This window comes from Schistocerca serialis, chromosome 1 (assembly GCF_023864345.2).
Source record: "Schistocerca serialis cubense isolate TAMUIC-IGC-003099 chromosome 1, iqSchSeri2.2, whole genome shotgun sequence".
Lineage (NCBI taxonomy): Eukaryota > Metazoa > Arthropoda > Insecta > Orthoptera > Acrididae > Schistocerca > Schistocerca serialis.
The window spans coordinates 891,658,813-891,680,000 of NC_064638.1; the positions used below are offsets into that span (position 1 = coordinate 891,658,813).

The window sequence follows — 21,188 nt, forward strand, 5'->3', positions numbered from 1 at the left end:
GCTCTTCACCCTGAAATGCATAACTTTTAGAAACAGAATGTCAAATTATTCTTTTTCACCTTATACTCTTTACGCTCCTGTGTATTCCTCAACTGAAGTTGACGATCCCTCAAAAGCCAACCATGGCCAATAACCGTTTTTGTGTCTGGTGCTACTGTTAGTTCCACCAATGTGTGAGGGTAGCTGTTATGGTTGCAGAGATTTTAGTGCTTGAAGTGGTTGCCATCACACTGTGATGCTCCAGTACACCTGTTTCTTCTGCATCAATTTATTTTTCAAAAAAAATTCTATGTAGTTCTATAATGTTCTCAAGTTTTACAAATATTCTCAAATGTAGCGAACGTTTCCGGATGATAATATATGGAAAGTTCTGGTTGACAATTACGAATTATTTAGGAATAAATGAGACAACTCAGGCAGAAACACTCTGTCGTCAACGTGTACACGAAAAAAAGGTAAAGAGCTTTGATAGCTTTCAGAATGCACATCCTTTTCCAAGCTTGTAGAGAGAACATGTGCGAGCACGTGCACCTGCAAGCGCGTACACACACACACACACACACACACACACACACACACACTCTCTCTCTCTCTCTCTCTCTCTCTCTCTCTCTGTGCTCAGTCGACTCGTCTGAGCACAATGTAGGAGACATGTGTGTGTGTGTGTGTGTGTGTGTGTGTGTGTGTGTGTGTGTGTGTGCGCGCGCGCATGTTTTCCCTACAAGAATGTTTCCAAATTATGTAGAATGTTCTGTAATATGACTTGGAAATGGCACATATCACACTAATTCACGCTCCAGCAATATCTTCTTCAAATGACGAGTTGTGCAACATAGTATGGTGTACCAGCTTATACAGAGAAACTATGTAAACAAAGGATGGTTGCGTGAGCAAACAATTTTAGCAATAAAACAGACATAGTTTGGCAAACCAGTCAGCAAATACAGAATGTGATACCAGGAGAACAAGAACAGCTAAATCGGTTGTTACAATAATGAACCACAATGAAATCATTACCTTTCCTAAACCTTCCTTACTTCCACTCATTTCTTACCATTCAGCTTTAAGTGCTCCATCTTCTGGTAAGATTAGCATACAGTACAACTATCAATAAAGCTCAAGTCCAAAAAATTCCAATATTGTGGAGTGAATTTAAAAGAATAATGTTCACGCGTTGGCCAGACGCAAAACTTATTCCTGTTTGTATCCAAAAGCAAAACACCAAATGTAGTCTATAACAATATACTTTCAATAATTTTGATGTTTTATAAATGAGAATATTCACTGCACTCTTTTCCAACTCAAAGAATGGAAAAAAAGACCAAGAGAAGCAGGTGCTAGTCACCTACTATCATAACAAAAAAATGTAAACAATTCCGTGCTAAAACTGACACTCCTTGTTCCACAACAGCAACATTGTTAAACCAGATTATAAATCATCAGGAGAACATACACTACAAAAATGAGAGCTAGAGTAAAAGGTAGCTTCAGGAGAATGTCGGGTTGACCCTTTTGCTGACTATCACCTATCAGAATACATACTACATTTCCAATGAACGTCATAATGACATGACAGTCATACCAAATTTCATTCTTCCTTCATGCATCAATTAGTATACAAAAGACAAGCTTAGAAAGTATTAAACTATTTTTAAAAAAGGTGGTGAGATTAACTTTTCTAGATTACCAAATTTCCCAAAGTAGTTTCTGCTTACTCTAGAACTTGAATCAGAAATCAGTGGCAATAATTAAAACAACATTTAAGAATGTTTCAATTATCAGACAAAGAAAGACAAAAGTGATTATTTAATATGATGGTAACATTTTCAGGATGCAAACAGATGAATTCAAGGCTGTAAATACCTTCAGACCTCAAGAATAATTTAATAATTCCAATTACCAAGAGGGTACGTGCTGACAGGAGTGGATACTACTCAATAGTCAGCTTAGTAAGTCATGATTTCAAATTACTGGCATTAATTATTTACAAAAGAATGGAAAAACTGGTTAAAGTCAACCTCAGGTAAGATCAGTTTGGATTCAGGTGAAATGTTGGTAAATGCAATACAATACCGATGCTATGACTTATCTTAGAAGGTAGACTGAAGAAAGGTAAAACTATGCTTATAGCATATGTCGATTTGTAGAAAGCTTGTTGCAATGATGCTCTTCATACACTCTATCGCAAAGCATGGTTATCTGGGAAAGAGCAAGGTTTAGTCACCTAATTGGAAAGGTTTTTCTTTCCTTTGTGCACAATGTCACCTTTCCTTCACGAAGAGTGAGTCCTGTATTAAGTGCATCTGTTGACCATAAGTGAATGTCATAGGTGTGTGTAATTTGATGTCATGTTCGTGTTTTAATACAGGGAGCACATGGTTATCAACAATTTGTACAGAAACGAGACTGTAGCTGAAGGACATAAAAGGAAGCAGTGCATGGTTCAAATGGCTCTGAGCACTATGCGACTTAACTTCTGAGGTCATCAGTTGCCTAGAACTTAGAACTAATTAAACATAACTAACCTAAGGACATCACACACATCCATGCCCGAGGCAGGATTCGAACCTGCGACCATAGGGGTCGCTCGGTTCCAGACTGTAGTGCCTAGAACCGCAGTCACTCCGGCCGGTGGAAGCAGTGCATGAGAATGAAGTGAGACATGCATGCATCCTATCACTTTTTATTCAGCCCATAAGCTCTGAAAGAAACTGAGGAAAAATTTGAAAAGGTAATTAAATTTCAGGGAGAACAATTAGAACTTTGAGGTTTGCCAACAATATTCTAATTTTGTCAGACACAGTAATGGACTTGCAGGGCACATCAAACAGAACAGATGCTGGTTTGAAAAGGGGTTATAAGATGAACATCAGTAAAAGTAAAACAAGTGTAACTGAAAGTAATCACATTAAATTAATAGATGCTGAGGGAATGACATCAGGATGAGAGTCTAGTAGGCGAATTTCATTATCTGTGGAGCAAAATAGCTGGCGATGGTGAAAGTAGGGAAGATATAAAAAACAGGCTGGCAATGGCAAGAAAAGCTTTTCTGAAAAGGAGAAATTTGTGAACACTGAATATAAATTTAACACCTAAAAAGTGTTCTCATAAGATATTTGTCTTGAGTGTAGCCTTGTGATAAGTAGAGGATAAACATTTCATAGAAGAAGAGAACAGTAGCTTTTGAATTGGGGTATTACAGAGAAATACTTAAGATTAGATTGGTAGGTCGAAAAACTAACGAGGAGGTACTAAATTGAATTTGTGGGGGAAAAGTAATTTGCGGCACAACTTGACAAAAGAAGGGCTTGTTTGATAGGACACTTCACTGGGCATCAACAAACTTTCAATTTAGTAATGAAGGGAAAAAATGGGGGGGGGGGGGTTGGAAGAAAAGGACAGAGAGAAGAGGGGAGGGAAAGAGAGCAAGAGAGAGAGAGAGAAGAGAGAGAGAGAGAGAGAGAGAGAGAGAGAGACCCATGCTCGAATAAAAATGCATGTAGGTTGCAACAGTTACATAGAGATGAAGAGGATTGCAATGGATAGATCTGCCTCAAACCAGTCAGACTCAAGAGAACAACAAGAACAATTCAAACGTAACACCCTTTTACTGTGAATTTAGTTACTGGAAATGTAGTTTTGGGTGCTACATGAGCAAGTGTCACAGTACTGACAGCTTATGGTAGCCTCAGACAGCAAACAAAAAACTGACACCCAGCAATGTAGTGGAGGACTCCAGAGGAAAGAAAGTGAATTTTCTGATACAATCTTTATCAACAATGCCGTGTAGCCTGTCCTCTGGTTACAAGACCAAATTGTTTCACATTCTCCTTTTTTTCCCTGCTGTTCTCCCAAAATGCTTCAGCTACAGAGTGATCAAATTCACTCAGACTTGCTGCAGTGTTGATAAATGTACACTGAACTGGTTGTTCTTCTATCTTCCAACAAGATAAGCACACTAGTTGTTCCAATACGTAATGCAGCCTGCAATGTGACGATACTCAGAGAAAGCGCAATACAGAAGTATGTCACATGTCCCTATACCGCAGAAGTACAGATAAATGTTAATCACTGTCAGTGGGGCATTAAAACCTAATATTCCCTTTATTTTATTTGAATGCGAGTAGCCCATATTGAGCACACAAAACACATGACTATCATCATAAGTATGGGTTGAGCGAAACTGTTTCCATAGTCCTGCACATTTCCATATTTTTGTGACTATTTTGATGTAGAGTGCTTGTGCATGTATTGTGGAACACCTGTTGTAACTGAGTAAATAATTTTACATTAATTTTGTAACTGAAAGTAATATACATAATTGAAAACTTAAATTATGGACACCTCCACAGTGGAGTTTTGCACCTCCTCTCTCTTCTATAAGGTCAGTATCTAGTGGTGGTATAGACTGCACAGTATACCAAAAGCTTTCCCTTTCTTTGAGTGCACCATTTGCTTTCCAAGGGATGTACATCACTATCTGAAGCAACTTGGATGTTCTCAATACGGACACTCTGTGATCATCATGACTGAGCACATTATTTCACTGACAAGGTGTGGTCACTGGAGCACTGTTGCAATTTTCTAAATCTGTAGAGCATTACACTGTTTTGCTGAATGGGGAGGCCTGCAATGTGATGCTACAGCTGAATAAAATGACGTATATTAACTGAGAGGGGCTCCTTTTTCATCACTTGTAAACAATATCATGAGAGGATACTTCTGTCAGTTGGGAAACACTGTGCACTGCACCCTGTTACTCATCGGTCCAGATAAACTTCTGTGATTTGGACATCCAAGGGTAAAACTCCTGCACTCATGATAAGTGAGCCTGTAAGGCACTGGACAGTGTGTTCTGCATTTTTTATGAGATAATTCAAATTCACAGAACAAGTGAGGGCTGCAGTGTCCTATCCATCTGATTCGACTTAGGGTTCTCTGGAGGCTATCATCCACAAGTTGTTGACCCTGGCGGAGAATTCACAGTGTTGATCTGAACTGAACAGAGTTACTCAGTGCAGGCCCTTGCCACGTGCAGTGGAAAATCTCAGTGCCTCCATGACATACAAGGGATGGCCAATGGGAATGACCCCAATCATATGTCTCATAGCGAATGATCACACTGATTGCATCATAAGACATAGTTGTCCACTCAGCTGAAGTCCATGCCATTGTTGTCATTGCTCAAAAGACAAACTTTAGGTTAATCTCTGTTGCAAGCACCCAGTAGCAGATAAATTTGTGTAGGAATGGAAATTGTATAAAAGCACTATGTTTGCATTTTTCCAGATAGTGTAAGATGGCATGGCTTAACAAATACAACAGTCATGGTACTCAAGGTGGTGTGAACATTAATGGATATCAATTACTATTTGGTGAGGAAGATGACATAGGAATGGTGAAATGCACAAAAAAAAAAGGAAGGAGGAGAAGAAGAAGAAGAAGAAGAAGAAGAAGAAGATGATGATGATGATGAAAAAGAAGGAGAAGAAGAAACCAGAGCTGCCTGTCTTATGCTGAGGCTGATAGAAGACTGGCACCAAAGACCCATGCCATGCTCAATTAGTTCATTCAGAAAGGTAAAAGGAGCACTATCTTTCCAAAGTGGCTGTTAGTTGTCCCACAGTGTGCACAACGGTTGTTAGGCTCAACGTGGATCCCTAGATGTTACCAATGTTACGATCTTTCCAATTATTGTTAAGATTTTAGTTTCCATACCCAGTCATGGGTAAATGTATACCAAATGAGCACTGAATTGATAGACCAAAGTCCAAGAGTAGCTCAGAGTCCACACAAAAATGTAGCTTAACCCCACAGTCTCAAAATAACAGATCAGGAGATGAGGGCAAGCAGCCACATGACTAACTCTTACATCAAATATATCATCACCAGTGAAATAATACGAAAACACTTAAAAAACAGTATTTATAAAGAAGAGACATTTTAAAAATTAAATAATATGCATTTTTATCATGTACCCGTATTATAATAATTTCTCTGTGTGCGTTTCGAGGGCAAAGAAATATAACAAAATGATCTAAAGAGACGACAAGATACACCCTTTTGTTAATTTTTTTAGTCGTCTTCACTTCTTCTCTTGTCTTGGTTGCGTGTGGACGGACATCTTGTGAGTGCTGGCAAATGTAAGCATATTTGTACTAATTAAGCAGATAATATATTGATTTAATATCATTGTTCACTTTTAATTTGTAAGTGGTGATCCCGATTTCATGTCCGCCTTCCTTTGGATTAACCTAAATGCGATTAATTTACAGTTCAACAATCTCAGCCAACAACGCATTATGTGGCGATATTAACCTATAAAAAATTAGTGGAAGCGAAAAACTTAATATAATATTCATTTTTCTCCACAGCCGCCTGATGTTGCAGAAAATACGTAGCTTTAAGATTCTTATTTTCAGTACCACAGCCGAGACCCAGAGCAAGGACTCCAACTACAAGTATTGGTAACGGAGGTAAGAAGAAATACTCTCGCGCGTGTGTGGGCCGCAATTGTAATTAATAACTTAAAGATTTTTTGCTTTAAAGTGAACTGACTAGCCGAGGAAATTGATATGAAAAGTTTATTCCATTGTTCAACTTATATGTTCATGCTTTAAAAGTTCAGTGAGTCTAACATTCATCAACGTAAAAAATAATTTCCACTCAAGTTTAATATTGTTAAAAAAAAGGAGAACTTCACAAAAGCATTTAATTGTAAATCAAAATTAAATGAAATATCAGTTTCATTAAGGCCCACCACGTAAGTCGGCAACAATCACCATCACCAATAAATTTTTGTGGTAAATAATATATTAAATTATGATGGCCAACGGACGCGAGACAGACTACATGGAGACACTTTCGAATCTTGCTCTCTTGAAATTATCATCTCCATTAAATGAGAATTGTAATCAGCCTAACCCCATCTTTCATCGAAGATCCCATGGTAAACCATAATGCTGCAGCAAACATAGATTTTCTCAATTGTATTTATGACTCTCAATCACCCATGACACAATCAATTCTTCCATCTTGCTCACATCCCACTGAGTGTTTTGTACAAGTGTACATAGCAATGATGAATTATAGAAAAATTTATTGATGTACTACTAGTTCAGATGACAGACCCGTCTTGGTGGCTGCTGAAAATGTTAGTACTCATTGTATGGGCCCGAGACTGGTGAAACTTGGCATCCTCATGCTATAATAAATAATCTGCTGCAGCCAACATTTTTCATAATTACTAAATGGGCATAGTTCTCATATGCATTAGCAGTGCTGTGCTCCAAATTGGACAAGGGCAGAAATATATACATCAAATTCAACAGGAAAACTATGCAAGGTATCCTTTGTCCCACACCACAGTATTAAGCATATTGCAAAACACTGGTTCCTTAATGGACTATTGCTTGCTTAGACATACTGAAGAGTTCATCAAAAACTGAGGATGTCAACATTACGTGAGTGCATCCAGCAGAAGCATCGAAATGCAGTCCTGCAGCCATCTGAAGTTAGTGAGGCACAAGCTGCAGCCCTCTTCAGGCATTTGCCCACTTTCTTCATCCTGGACAACATAGGGAGCAGCACAGCAGAGTCCACTACAGTCACATCTTGCCATCAGGACATGGCCTAGCAGCAGTTCTCTCATTATGTTGTCACTTACTTTTTGATTTGCAGGAAGTGCTTGGGCTCTCCTGCTGCAAATGCACTATACTCTGTTAATGAAGTATCCATCAATGTACCAGAACATGTGGACATTATATATAGATGGTCTGCAGTCCTTCTGTGTTTTGCCAGTGCCACTAGTTTCCTTCACTTGAGAAAGAGTTTGTGGTTGTTCCAACCCTCATGCCCGTACGTTTACTGCCTTGTCTATTGAATTTAAAAGAACTGAATTTCTAACATAGACATTTATACCTAGCTTGTTTGCGTGTTGGGCAACCACAAAACTTGTTCATATTTTCTTACAGAAACAATATGCCAAATGCAGTTTATAACAACATGCTTTGAATAACTTAGATGCTATGTCAATGAGGAGATGCACTTCTTTTCCAGATCAGGAAATAAATAGAAAAAAAGAGGACCATGTGAAAAGAGCAATAAATAGTCCAAGACTAGATTAATGACAAAAATTTCCTGTTTTGTTATAAAGTTGAAAACAGAGTATTTCCATTAAAAAATACACTGAAAGTAAACTGTATTTTAATAAATGTTGTAGTATGTATATTTCTTTTCTCACCAATAGCTCTGGAAACTGCAAGCTGACCATTCACTCGCCATGTTCCAAAGTACATCACACAACCACCCATTTTCTCAATACGTTCTCGTTCATCCTGCAAATAATGTCAAAATGCATTCAAGTATACCTCACAATGTTCAGCGTAACAAATTTTCATAAGAGATTGGAAATGGGCAATGGAAAGGTGAGACAACAACAATAATGGCTGTCTTTGTTATGACTTTGAAAAGAAATGTTCTCTGTAGAAGAACTACAGATAAAAAGAGATAAATAAAAACCACAAACATTCACCCACAGTCTTCAGTCATGTGCAATTTATGAAACACACAATGTAATTGGATAGATAAAAAATTTGCTCACCACGGGGTGACAGAATGCACACAAAAATGAAGGTTATAATTAGGCAAGCTTTCAGAGCCAGTGAGTCCTTCTCCAAGCAGAAGGGTTGAAGAGGAAGGAAGAGGGGTAAAGGAAAAGGACTGGAGAGGTCGAAGAAAGAGGGTAGATTTCAGAAAAGTTACCCAGGACCATGGGTCAGGGGAAGCTTACCAGATGGGGTAAGTCTCCCCTGACTTCTGGTTGACTTTTCCGAAATGCCCCCCTTTTCGTAGACCCCTCCAGTCCTTTTCCTTCACCCCTCTTCCTTCCTCTTCAACCCTTCTGCCTGAAAAAGGAGCCACCAGCTCCCAAAGCTTGTCTAATTATAACCTTCTTTTATGCGTGTGTTCTGCCACTGCTCGGTGAGTAGTTTTTTTTAATCTATCCAAGTACATTATATTGCCATTACGAAACATATAAGCGTACGGTCCATTCTATTAACTTGTGTAACTCTCGATCTCATTTTCTTGTTTGCCCTCTGGACATCTTTTCTTCCTTTACATGTTTATAAACCTCTGGTTCTTCTCTCCAATTAGCATCCAGGCATTTAATCATTTTTCCTTCTAGTGTTGCATATTTGAAAATTGCTTATACTCCCAAACCCAAATGAAATGTTGCAAACAAAATTTAATTAATGAAAATTCATTAGAACAGATTCAGTTAATACACTCAACTATGTGAACAGATGCCTACAAGACAGATGTTTGTGAACCCCGAACATTATTTTCATCCACTACCAGATAAACATCTCTCCCAAATTTTTGCAAATGTTGTTCTTTCCTTATTTTTTTAGGTTTATGCCCTCTAAACAGGAATTTAATTTCATAACTGCCACAGTGAAATCCCAAAAATATTCTCTTTCCTCATACCTATATATGTGTCATCTCGTTCCTTTTCCTTATTCCAGAGCTGCTTCTTTTGACTGCCTGTTGGGTAATTTTGTAAAATGTTTTCCACATTTCAAATTCTTGTTCCAATGCTACAGGTTAGGACTGAGAGTAGATTGTGATTATGGGTTTCATGTTAGTGGTACACTGGTAAATTACTTTTGAAATACCACATTTCTCTTAAGTACAAAAACTCATAAAGTCATGCAGTGATGTTACGGTTACTCTTTAGTCCCTCTGCCATGCAATTAATTGTGAATTGCAGAGTAATCATGTGGATTGCAAATGAACTTCATAATACTGATTCCACATTAACCTGAGTGTACTGTAGTTAATTTTCAGTCTGGCTCTGCGGAGTTTGTCCATTTGTTTTTGAAATTGTTCTTCAACTGAATAAAATAAAATAATGGCATTCAGAAACCAAAGGCTACTCAGGTAAGACTTGCTGACAAAATGTCTTACTGTTGCAGAAAATGGTTTTGCTGAGATAAACTCCTACTTCTAGCCCCCCCCCCCCCTCCCCTGTCACCCTAAAAAACCTCTAATGTCTTTCTGTGATAAAACTGAATCTCTAGCTCATATTTCTGATAAAATTATACAAAGGGTGTCCCACAATACACCGAAATTCCTCATATTTCATAAATGATTTGTGATATTACTATAAGGTTTCTGTCAAACAGCTTATTTTGTTGTTTGATAAAATAAGTCAATTTCATTTTTAATTCTGGTTGCTCTTTTTAAGTCAATTTTCTGTTCTTCCCTAAATGTTTAAAGCAACTGTTACATCCTGTCTCTAACATATCTAACAAGAAGTTCTGCTGCAGATTTTTAAAGGATTAGCACAACACAGTTACATGTTCTATATGCAGCTATACATACATGATTTGTCTGTTAGTACAGCTACAGGTTGGGCATTTACAGGTTACTAAATAGTACACAGGCTTAATTTTAATAAGAATAAACACAGTTCTCAATACTAATCATGTAGATAGACTTAAATTTACTTTACTTGTAAGTTACACATGGTACTAGCTTTTAGTTAAAAATTCATCTATAGATTAGGAGTTGTCTATCAAAACCAATTTTAGGCTAGATTTAAAATTTGCTCTGTTGCCAATCCAACAATTAATGTTATTGGGCGAAAATCAAACATTTTTGTTGATGCGTGTTGAACTCCTCGCTGAGCCACTGACAGCTTGAACATATTGGCTGCCATATGTGCACTGGTGGCCACAGAGGAGCCTCACGCTTTATGCCATGTGTCTGTGGTGGCCTGGCCTGACTGTGCAACATCCATCACTATGTGTGTGGCAGTCAATGTGTTAATAATGGGTAATAACAGGCAATTTTTCTTTTAGTGTTGTATGAATGGATATCACTAGTCTTCTCAAATTATGTATTATTTATAAAGAATTTCATTACCAAATATACACACTGTAAAGAAGTGATTGAAATGCTTAAATCCATGAGGGGCACCTACAAAATGATTGTGGATAAACCCACATATTATTCTCACAACTCACTTTGTTACAGACAATACTCTCATTTTATGAGATGAATTACTCCAGAAAGTTGTTGTAAGATATTATGAGTGTAAACACACAAAAAAGTTACAACACAGAGTTGTTCATTTACAGAACTAGCGATTATATGAAGAGCAATGTTGTTTAACTTAGTTGCTGGAGCCAATCTGTAATAAGTTTCTTCCAGTTCAGGTTTTCACCAATATGTACACACAAATACTTTGAATATTCTGTCCCCCTGCTTACTGACTACTGTTCATTGATGGTGATATTCCATTTGTTGCACAGATTTTGTTTTCAAAATTAAACGGGAATCCTTTTTCAGAGAACCACTTAATAATTATTTCAAAAGCACTGCTAACAAACTTTATCTGCTGCTTTCTCTTCAATAAGGCTAATTATAAAGCTTTGGCATTTGCAAAAAGTATTACTTCTGCTCGATGTATGTTAAGCCGGTGGCCATTCACATGCCAAAGATTTGGGTGTTGGGCAGAGATATTTTCTGAATATTTCGTATGAGGGATCTGTGGACCCTAGTAGTTCATTACAGAGTAATAATGTAATTTTGACTTATTCAGTTTTTTTACCATCAATTACCTTTATTCCTGTGAAAATACTTTCACAACACTGGAGAAGCTTTAATGTGTGATTATCAAAATATACAACAGAAACACAGAATGAGTTATAAATGCAAAAGTACTGTGATGTAGTTACCATTACTACAGGAATAGCTTTGAACAGCATTTTTGTGCTGCTCTTCCACTGGCATCAGAGAACCCTAACACGAGATGCACATAGCTCAACTCATTAATAATCCTTTCCATACTGCTGTCAATCACTGTTAACGAATAACTAACACTGCTGGAAAATCAAACCTGGGACATAACAGCAGTACTAAATGCAAGCTTGAGATTGCAGAGTAAGGTGAGAACTACTGTCATCAGCGGCAAGTACCATGTGTGAATTGGACAAGTCTGTTTTCAAACATGACACACCAATGCATACTGTTGATGTCTGAATTGTTGTGCAAATATTTTTAGTGCAACACAGTAATACAGATACAAATATGAAGTGTGGCAACGAAATACAATTACTCTGTAACAGCTCACGGACACGAGTTATTCCTTCCACTAGAATACTCAGAAAAACATCCCTGACCGACATCTATAATTTTGTTCATGGAGCTCATGTTCATTCTGTATCAGAAAGAGAAGTGGAGCCAAAATTCAACTTTGAAGGCTCCCTATGTGATTTCTCTCCAACCACTAAAATTCTCTCTCTTTCTCATATTATTTGAATTATTCAGCATAATTTTTTGCACTCTTTTTGTAGAGTATAATTCCAAAAGTTGTTTTTAAAACCATAGATTCCATAGACTTAAGCTCTTCTAAGAGCCTACATTGATCCACACAATCCTATGCCTCTGACAGATCACAAAATATATCTCCTACAATATTTTGTTGTTTACAGGTTTTAACATTTGGTGAGTAAAAGTACAAATGGCACTATGAAGTCCAAACTGTGATGATATAAGTAAATAATGGGACTTTTTTTTAACATTATGGAAAGAGTTGAAGATAGGAAATTGGATGATAATTATTTAGACATTTATCATTTTCTTCCCTGTAAAGAGATTCTCAATAATGGTGCTTTCATTCTGTTTGAACAAAAAATCCCATGTTAGTATGGACATAACTAATGACATGACTTATTTAGTAAAAATAACCCTTTAGAATTCTGACTGAAATTGTAGTAACACCATAACAACTTTTATTTTTTGAGTACTTTAATTATAATTAAACTAATTTCTGTGAAGGATGTTACTGCTGTTACTAAATGCTTAATGTATTGTGGAAAGGCCCTGTTTCTTGGAGGAAGGTACAGCACTTTTGAAAAATGTAAAGATACAAGATTTGTAGTCTTATCAAAGGCCTAATTTTTATTTTTCCTCGAGATCTGGTATGTCATCTTTTTTACACTGAATGATTTGTTTTCTGCAGTTCCTATCTGTAGGTTATGGAGATATTCTCATAAAAAGTATTTAATGGATGCTATCAGTCACATCTGAACCTTCCTAACCTCTAAAATCTTACCAAAAACATCAATAAACCCATTCATAAGCTGTCATAAGACTAACATCTGCAATACAAAAAGTATTACATATGCACAAGCGACATCACCTAGTAACAAGAATGTTTCCCAAATACACAACGAAGATTGTACAATAAATTTACTGAACGGTACCACATATATCACAAATGGCAAAAATAATAGAGAGGATACTGGAAAGAAAATTGAGGGAAAAAGCGGAAAGATGTTTAGAAGAGGAGCAGTGAGGCTTTTGACATGGTAGATGAACAGTGGACCCAATCTTTAGTATGAGACAGTTGAAAGAAAGGAATTGGGAGTATGAGAAAGACCTGGTGATAAGATTTCTTGACTCTGAGAAGGCTTAAGATACCATTCCCAAAGAAAACATATGGGTGACCTGGGAGAGAAATGGAGTTCGAAAACAAACAACTGAAATTCTTGAAGCAACGTACGACAAAAGCCTCAGCTGTGTACAGGCTGAAGTTGAAAGAACTGATTGGTTTAGGAATGTTACAAGGTTGAGACAAGAAAGTGTGGTGTCACCATTATTATATATGATGGTGATGGGAGAAGTTGTGAAAGTGACTAAAGAAGCTCACAGAGGAAGGGAGATTAAGTTGCTGCTATTTGCCAATGATATTGTGGTGTGGGGAACCAACAGTAAGGGTGTATATAAGTAGTAGAAATCTTTAATAAAAGAAGAAGAAGAAGAAGAAGAAACAACCTAGGCAAGTGCGAACAGGACTCACACTATGAGGGTTGTGTACAAACTTAAATTATGTATTCAGATAGTTCATTCATCCTGGGAACTGAGAATGTCAGCAATTTTTGCCTGTTATTGATAGTGATACTGGCAGGCTATTGGTCCCGTGAATTCCAAGACCTCAGATAATGTTTTAATTTTAAGTTTTTGAGTTTAAATTTTTGGGTAAATCTACATTAGCTATTGCAATTTTTCGTTTGTTTTATTAATTTTGGAGTTATATTAACATGCTATGCTAGCTGGTAATTGTAGATGTATTGACTATGTCTGATCTCATCCCTGTTGCAATTACTGGTAAGATTTGAGTGAAGACTGCAGAGAAGAAAACTATGCAGCAGGCAGTAAGGTTATTGTTATTACATGTATGTCAAATTGTTCTGTAGAACACTTCAATGGGCGTTTGATGGGGTACTGGAAATTCATTCCTACCAACACAAGTGTAATAATGCATCAGTTACCAGTATTACTTCGCTTTGAAGCATTACAGATCATGTATGTGGCACAGAATGTCAAGGAAAGTTCATATGTAGAATGAGCTGGCATGGTGCGGTAGTTGGACAGTCTTACGCCTATCACCACTAGACGGCAAAGGCATCATTTTCACAGCAAAAAGGGATCTCACTGCAGCTCAGCCAGTTAGCACAAATATTTGTAAACTATACCAACTACTAAAGACCAGATCAAAATCCCATCAGTAGTTCCTGAGATTTTTGTCAGATTACAAATGCAATGTAAGTTTTTAATGGCAAAAAATAATTTTAGTGTGATATCATAACAAATTATGTAGCAATTTTCAGATTTTCTTCCTTGTGACACCTTGCTTCTTGCCAACTTTCATTATTCTAGCTCAATGGGTATTACCCTACATGTTTTTGAAGAGTGGGCTCAACGGGAGTTACCCTACATATTTTGATGAGCGAGTTTACCATAATCAAAAAATCGCCTTATCTTTTGATTGCACTGACTTAGAAGCTAAAATTTTTTATACTGCCAAGGGCCATTTACCTTAGGATGTAACGTACCTTGACTTGTTCCTGAGAAAAAGGAGTCATTAACAGTTCAACAGACTGATAGACAGAAAGAGGGGCAATGAAGTCATCCTACAAGGGTTCCATTTACCAATTAAAGTACAGAACCCTAAACATCAAGAAATAAGAAATGTAACACAGTGTGGAGAAAAGCAAGACTATAGTGGCAACCAGATGAGACAGAGAAAGCAAGGGACAAATTAATATTAATGGACAGGAGATTTAAATTGTGGATAACTTTGAATACCTAAGAAGTGTGACAATGGAGAATGCGGGATTGGAGGCAGAAGTCAGCAAAAGGGTACAACAGAGCCATGCATTTTAGCTGCGTGTAAGGGGCTTAGTCTGGGGAAGGGAGATGCTAATGAAATGTAAGAAAGTGCTGTACAAGGCATACTTCACACCCATGCTGATGTATGCATCGGAGACCTGGCCAATGAAAAGAGATCAGAACTCAAGAAAGTGAAATGAAATTTCTAAAGAGTATGTCAGGAATACTCCTGTCGGCCAGTAAGGTCCCCAGACCTGTCCCCAATAGAACATATACAACTAGCTCGGATGTCAACTCCGTCTCAGTGCCAGTATACAGGATACAAATGGCCAGTTACAACAGATGTGTGTCAACTTGCCTCAGGAGATGATACAATGGCTTTAGGATAACCTCTGTAACCAAATTAGTGCATGCAACCCAACCAGAGGAGGTGCAACATCATACTGATAAGTCAGCTCATACTGCCAAGTGCTTGTGAATTTGGTTCAATATTGTAATAACTGAGGTAACATCACATACCCTCTCAACCCATGAAATTTGATTTTGTTTCCTCCTCCCTTATTGGATGCTTCACTGTTTTTTCAGGCAGTGTACTTTTAGAAGCAAGACATATATTTGTGGGGTTCCAGGAAAATAACTGAGAAACAATTAGCTTAGTTCAGAAGGCAGAAAGATCCAGCTTGCTGGAGAGTGAAGAAATACTGGTGCCACAGAAAACAGAAATTGTTAAGAGTTACATAGCAGATTAAAGTTGTGCCACAACGGAAAAAAGATCTGTATCAAGACAGGAAAATGAAATGGCAAGTAGATATTTTAAAAAACCAATTTTTAAAAAAATACGAAAACATGTCTTATTCAGTGATTATTTCAGTTTTAGAACATAGTTAATAATACAGAAATCATAATGAAACTTTAAAAGATATCATCAAAATGTTGAAAAGAAAAAAAAATACCACGTTATTGTTAGTTTTTCATGGAGCACTTATTCACTTCTCATGGAACACCAGTGTTTGGTCGAAAACAGTTTGGGAAACCCTGGTCGAAGCAGTGCAGAAACACCATATGCTTTGTATCTGCTTATTCCACTCCTCCAGAAGTCAATATAATTATTTAGAACTTCCTTAGTTCAAACCTGCAACATTATATACTGGAAAGTCCGGGATGGAATAACAATACTATGACTCTACCAATTACACTCAACCCAAAACCAATATTGAACCCTGCCTGACTCAGTTCACTCTTCCATATTACTGTCACCTAATCACTCCCTGTTAGCTTTCCAGAATTTCTTAATGTCAAACATTGCCTCACCATCACTCACCAAATTCCCCAATGTGGGAACTAACTTTAACATTTGCAGAAAGAATACCAATCCACAACATAAAAACTGATCCCAACCTTACAATCGTACCTGTTGACAAATGTTACATCACTGTGGTTTTGAACCACAGGGATTATCTGGTGAAGGGACTCCACTAGCTATCAGATTCAGCCAACTATAAATCCTGCCACAGTGAGCCCGTTCCAGAAATCCAACAGGAACTCCAGTTTCTCCTCAAATACTTAGGCCCATCCCAGAATATCTCCCCTGAGTCTCTCTCTCCTTACCCCTATCACTCCCTGCAATCCTATGTAAATGTTAGCAGAAGTCTATGTAAATGTTAGCAGGAGTCTTCTTTCATCTGTCTGGGGCTGGACTACATATAGAAAGAATGCCATTTTGGGATCTGCAGTATTTCTAACAACCTGCGACAACATAACTGCAGTGACAACAACTCCCTTGCTCATGTCGCTAAGGGTTTCACCAAGGCCTTCACAAACAGGCACTATTCCCTAGACCTAGTCCACAAACAGATCTCTTGTGTCATTTCCTCTCATACCCCCAATTCCCCCCCCCCCCCCCCCCAAGAACTGGCTACAAACAAGTGCCCCTTTCATCTCCCAATACCACCTCAGATTGGAGCAACTGAACCACATCCTGTGCCAGGGCTTTGATTATCTATTATCATGCTCTGAAATGAGGGATGTCATACCCAAGATGCTTCCCACTCCTCCTGAAGTGGTGTTTAAATCATCCACCCAACCTCCATAACCTCGTAGTCCATCCCTATGCCACTCCTAATCCCAACCCGTTGCCACAGGGATCATATCCCTTTGGAAGATCCAGGTGCAAGACCAGCCAAATCCACCCACACAGCACTTCCTATTCCAGCCCTGTCACATGTTTATCCTGCCCCAGGATGGTCTGGGCCACATATGAAAGCAGCCACGTCGTTTACCAACTCTGCTGCAACCACTGCATAGATTTTGTTATTGGTATGATTACCAACCAGCTGTCCACCAGGATGAATGGTCACTGCCAAGTGGCCAAGAGCAAAGTACACCACCCTCAGTCACAACATGCAGCTGAGCATAACATGCTTGATTTCAATGGCTGTTACACTCTTCGAGCCATTTGGATCCTCCCCTCCACCACCAGCTTTTCTGAACTGTGCAGATAGGAGTAATCCTTACAAAATATTCTCTGCTCCCGTAATTATCCTGGCCTCAACCTATGGTAACATACTATCCCCAGATCCCCCACCCAACAATTTCTAGCCCACCTGTCCTACCATCTCCTCCTCATTCTTGTCTCCCAGTCTCTTTGTTTGCAGCCCTCAGTCAAGGCACCAACCCGTCTTTCGACGCTCCTCTCCTTTCCGCTCTTTTCCCCATCTCCTTGGCCCACAACCTCCTAATGCTGTGCCTGCTGGCATTCCAGCCCCTGCACACTCCGCCAGACAGTGTTCCTCTGCCCCCCCTCCCCCCCTCACCTGTACACTACTATTCCTTCCCCCTTCCCCTTCCCTGCCCCCTCTAGATTGCTGCTGCCATCCCACATGACAGCTGCATTCTGGCCTTAAAAGCCAGTGTTGACAGTCATGTGTGCATGAGATGTGCATGCTTGTGTGTATGAATGGTGTATGTTTCTCTGTTTCTCTTTTGCTGATGAAGGCTGTGGCAAAAACCTTTGTGTAAGTGTCTTTTAATAGTGTCTGTCTGCAACTTAATGTGTCTTCTTTACGGTAAGCAGCAATCTAACTTTTTCTACTCATGCTGAGTCCTTGTCAAAATTTAAAACACAAAACTCACAGTGTTGCAAAACTGCAACATTCTCTTAGGCTTCCTTAGTTCTCAATGACTCTGCCAAATGGCCTTATGCACATATTCATCAGTCTTTTTCAAGGAAAAGTGCAAAAAATGGACTGACACTGTATCCAACAAAAGGTACACTACCATTTTATACAATCTGATAGATTTATTTGTAAAATTACATCATTTTACATATGTAAGTGAAGTTATTTCTTTGTTACAGAAATGCTGGAAGGCATAAACTAACTAGTTCACGTATATGCTCAGTCTTGCTATGAGCTTTACTTTATGTTTCCTCGATAACTTAGCCATTGTAGTATTTATTTTGCAAAATGGGTATGCAGTTAAAACACCATGAGGTCTAGAAGTTGTTGAACAACTGGGAGGGGGAATGAAGACAGTCTGGATTTATCATATGATGATCTTTTGCCACACAGTTGGCTTCAGAACATGAAACAGTTTAAAAAACAGATGATGAAAATTCCAAACATGAATTGATAAATAGTGAAAATTTGGATTATGTAGTGGAAGCTGAAAAAAACTGATCACAGTGTCAGCCCTGAGCAGGCTGGAAAATCTCTGTAGGATCCAGTGTTCATTCCAGGATATACCGCTAACAAGACGTTCCGTGGAAGGAGGCGTTAATTTTGAAATGAACAACATTCGTAGTTTCTGGGTGGCACACTCTTTTCAACAGCTATTCTAGAGATAGACGCTCCAAAACAGTTTTTCCAATACTTGTATACAGGTGAAATTATAGAAATAATGTGGGATCTAATGAATCTTTACAGTGTGCAAAAGGACTCCAACAAGAATTTCTTAGTGACAGCTATGTACATGTCTGATTTCATAGATATCGTTTTATAAATGTCTGCCAAAAGTGAAAAGCCACTGGCAATGATGATGTGAGAGAGACCATGCCTTGTAACAAATTTTAAAAGATGACGCAGGCTAATTAATTTCAAGAACAACAACATGCTTTCCACTACATGCCTTATAAGTCGTTCAAAATAAGACCTATGGCAAATAAACTCAATGAAACATTTGGCAAAGTGCCCCCCCCCCTTTCTCCCCCTCAGCAGAATCTGTCTGATGATAACCAAATGTACTTAACCACATCTCATAACAGTATGAAACGGTACACGCTTAACAAATCACACAACTGGCAATATAAAATATTTGTGCTCATTGGTGTATCAGTGTTTTCTCATAAGTTTAAGATTGAAACAGATAAAGAGAACATTGTACAAAAAGGAGACCATAATATGAGAACATCCTCAAATACAGTTGCACACCTAGCAAGAGATATTCCAAGATATCAAAATCATCATCTGTATTTTGATAGCTACACTGGTCAACAGCATTTTTTGCCACAAAGAATGTGAATGGTGTTCTTAACTAAATAGTGGCTACTGAATCAAAAAACGAAATTCATTTTTGCCTATCAGGCTTAGTTTTCGTGATATAGCACCCTCTACCTATAAAATAACTTTAAAGTGCTACATTCTTGAAAATGCTGCATATTGGTTACTCTGATATTCCTTAATCAATTTTTTTATTTATTTTTTGTGGATGTAACTATTGTTAAACAACTGAAATATGTATACAAAGAATTCCATACATGATCCTCAGTTCCAACCTTCACCGCCAGAACATGGAGGAGGCCGATGAGCCTTGCTTAAGTTGCACTGCATCACATCATGTCATGTTGTGCTTGTTGTATCAGTATCAGCAGCGAGAGAGCGCTTACTTGTGAATTGAGTTGTGTTTTGTGTGAATTCAGAAGAAGAAATGCATCGTACCTGTATAAATAACCCAAATTCTTTTTGTACAAAAATCCTATGAGCAAGGCAAAAAATTGCTCCCCTCCCCCAATGTAATTGGGCCACAATTGTTCGTGATTGGTTTGAAGAACATTCTGGACAGTTCGAGCAAATGGTTTCGCCAACCAGATCACTCAAAATGAATCTCACTGAACATTTATGTAGCATAATTACCATATTTACTCAAATCTAAGCTGCACCCGAAAAATGAGACTCGAAATAAAGGGAAAAAAAATTTCCCGAATCTAAGCCGCACCTGAAATTTGAGACTCGAAATTCAAGGGGAGAGAATAGTTTAAGGCCGCACCTCCAAATTGAAACAAAGTTGGTCCATTGTAATATGAGAGACAATTTAGGTCGAATGAATGGCGATACAGCTACAGTAGTTTGGTTCGAGTCGTAAGCTTAGCAGTTAAGCTTTACCAGGTAGCCATTGCTATGCGTCAGGCGCTCCGTCCGTATTTATACGGGTACGGGTACCCTACCTTTTTCATGTGCTTCATCTGGTTTGAATCGATTACTTATTTTGCTTTACTCTAATAAGTGCTAATTTCTTTGTTATAGGTGTTTACATCACTGTAAGCTGAAAATACATTACTGTACTGTGTCATGCATTGTTCATCACATTCTGATAGTGCGTGTTTACGGCCTGTCGCTGCTCGCAGCATGGCTTGCTTTTGCGCTACTGCCGCTTACAATTAAAAAAAAAGGAGAGGAATCATCTCATTGGCGAAACAATGGCAAGAGACTGCTATTTTTTGTTACTTACTCTGCTGCTTTCTTTGATAATGATCAACAAGAACCAAATAATAGACTGCGTATGATAGAACATGTTCTGAATGAGAGTTCGTTGAAAAATTTTCTCCGTTTGAAAATCTTTGCAGCTGCTTCTTTGGTACATCAAATTCTGCACAGATATGAGAGTCATCTTAGATTTAAAAATCTAGTCAGCTGCCGTGCTTCATTTCTGACTGTATCACTATTAGGCATAAGAATAATACGAATATAAACATGAAATGATACATATATTCTTCCGCGTTTGCTGTTGTC

General features: G+C 38.1%; 1 protein-coding gene across 1 annotated transcript in view; it reads right to left on the minus strand.

The window, feature by feature from the left end:
• LOC126411401 (uncharacterized) overlaps positions 1–21,188 on the minus strand; it is a 1,067,733-nt gene that overhangs the window by 643,573 nt on the left and 402,972 nt on the right. Inside the window, 1 exon segment of the mRNA XM_050081361.1 lies at positions 8,243–8,336. Coding sequence (XP_049937318.1) covers positions 8,243–8,336 — 94 coding nt within the window.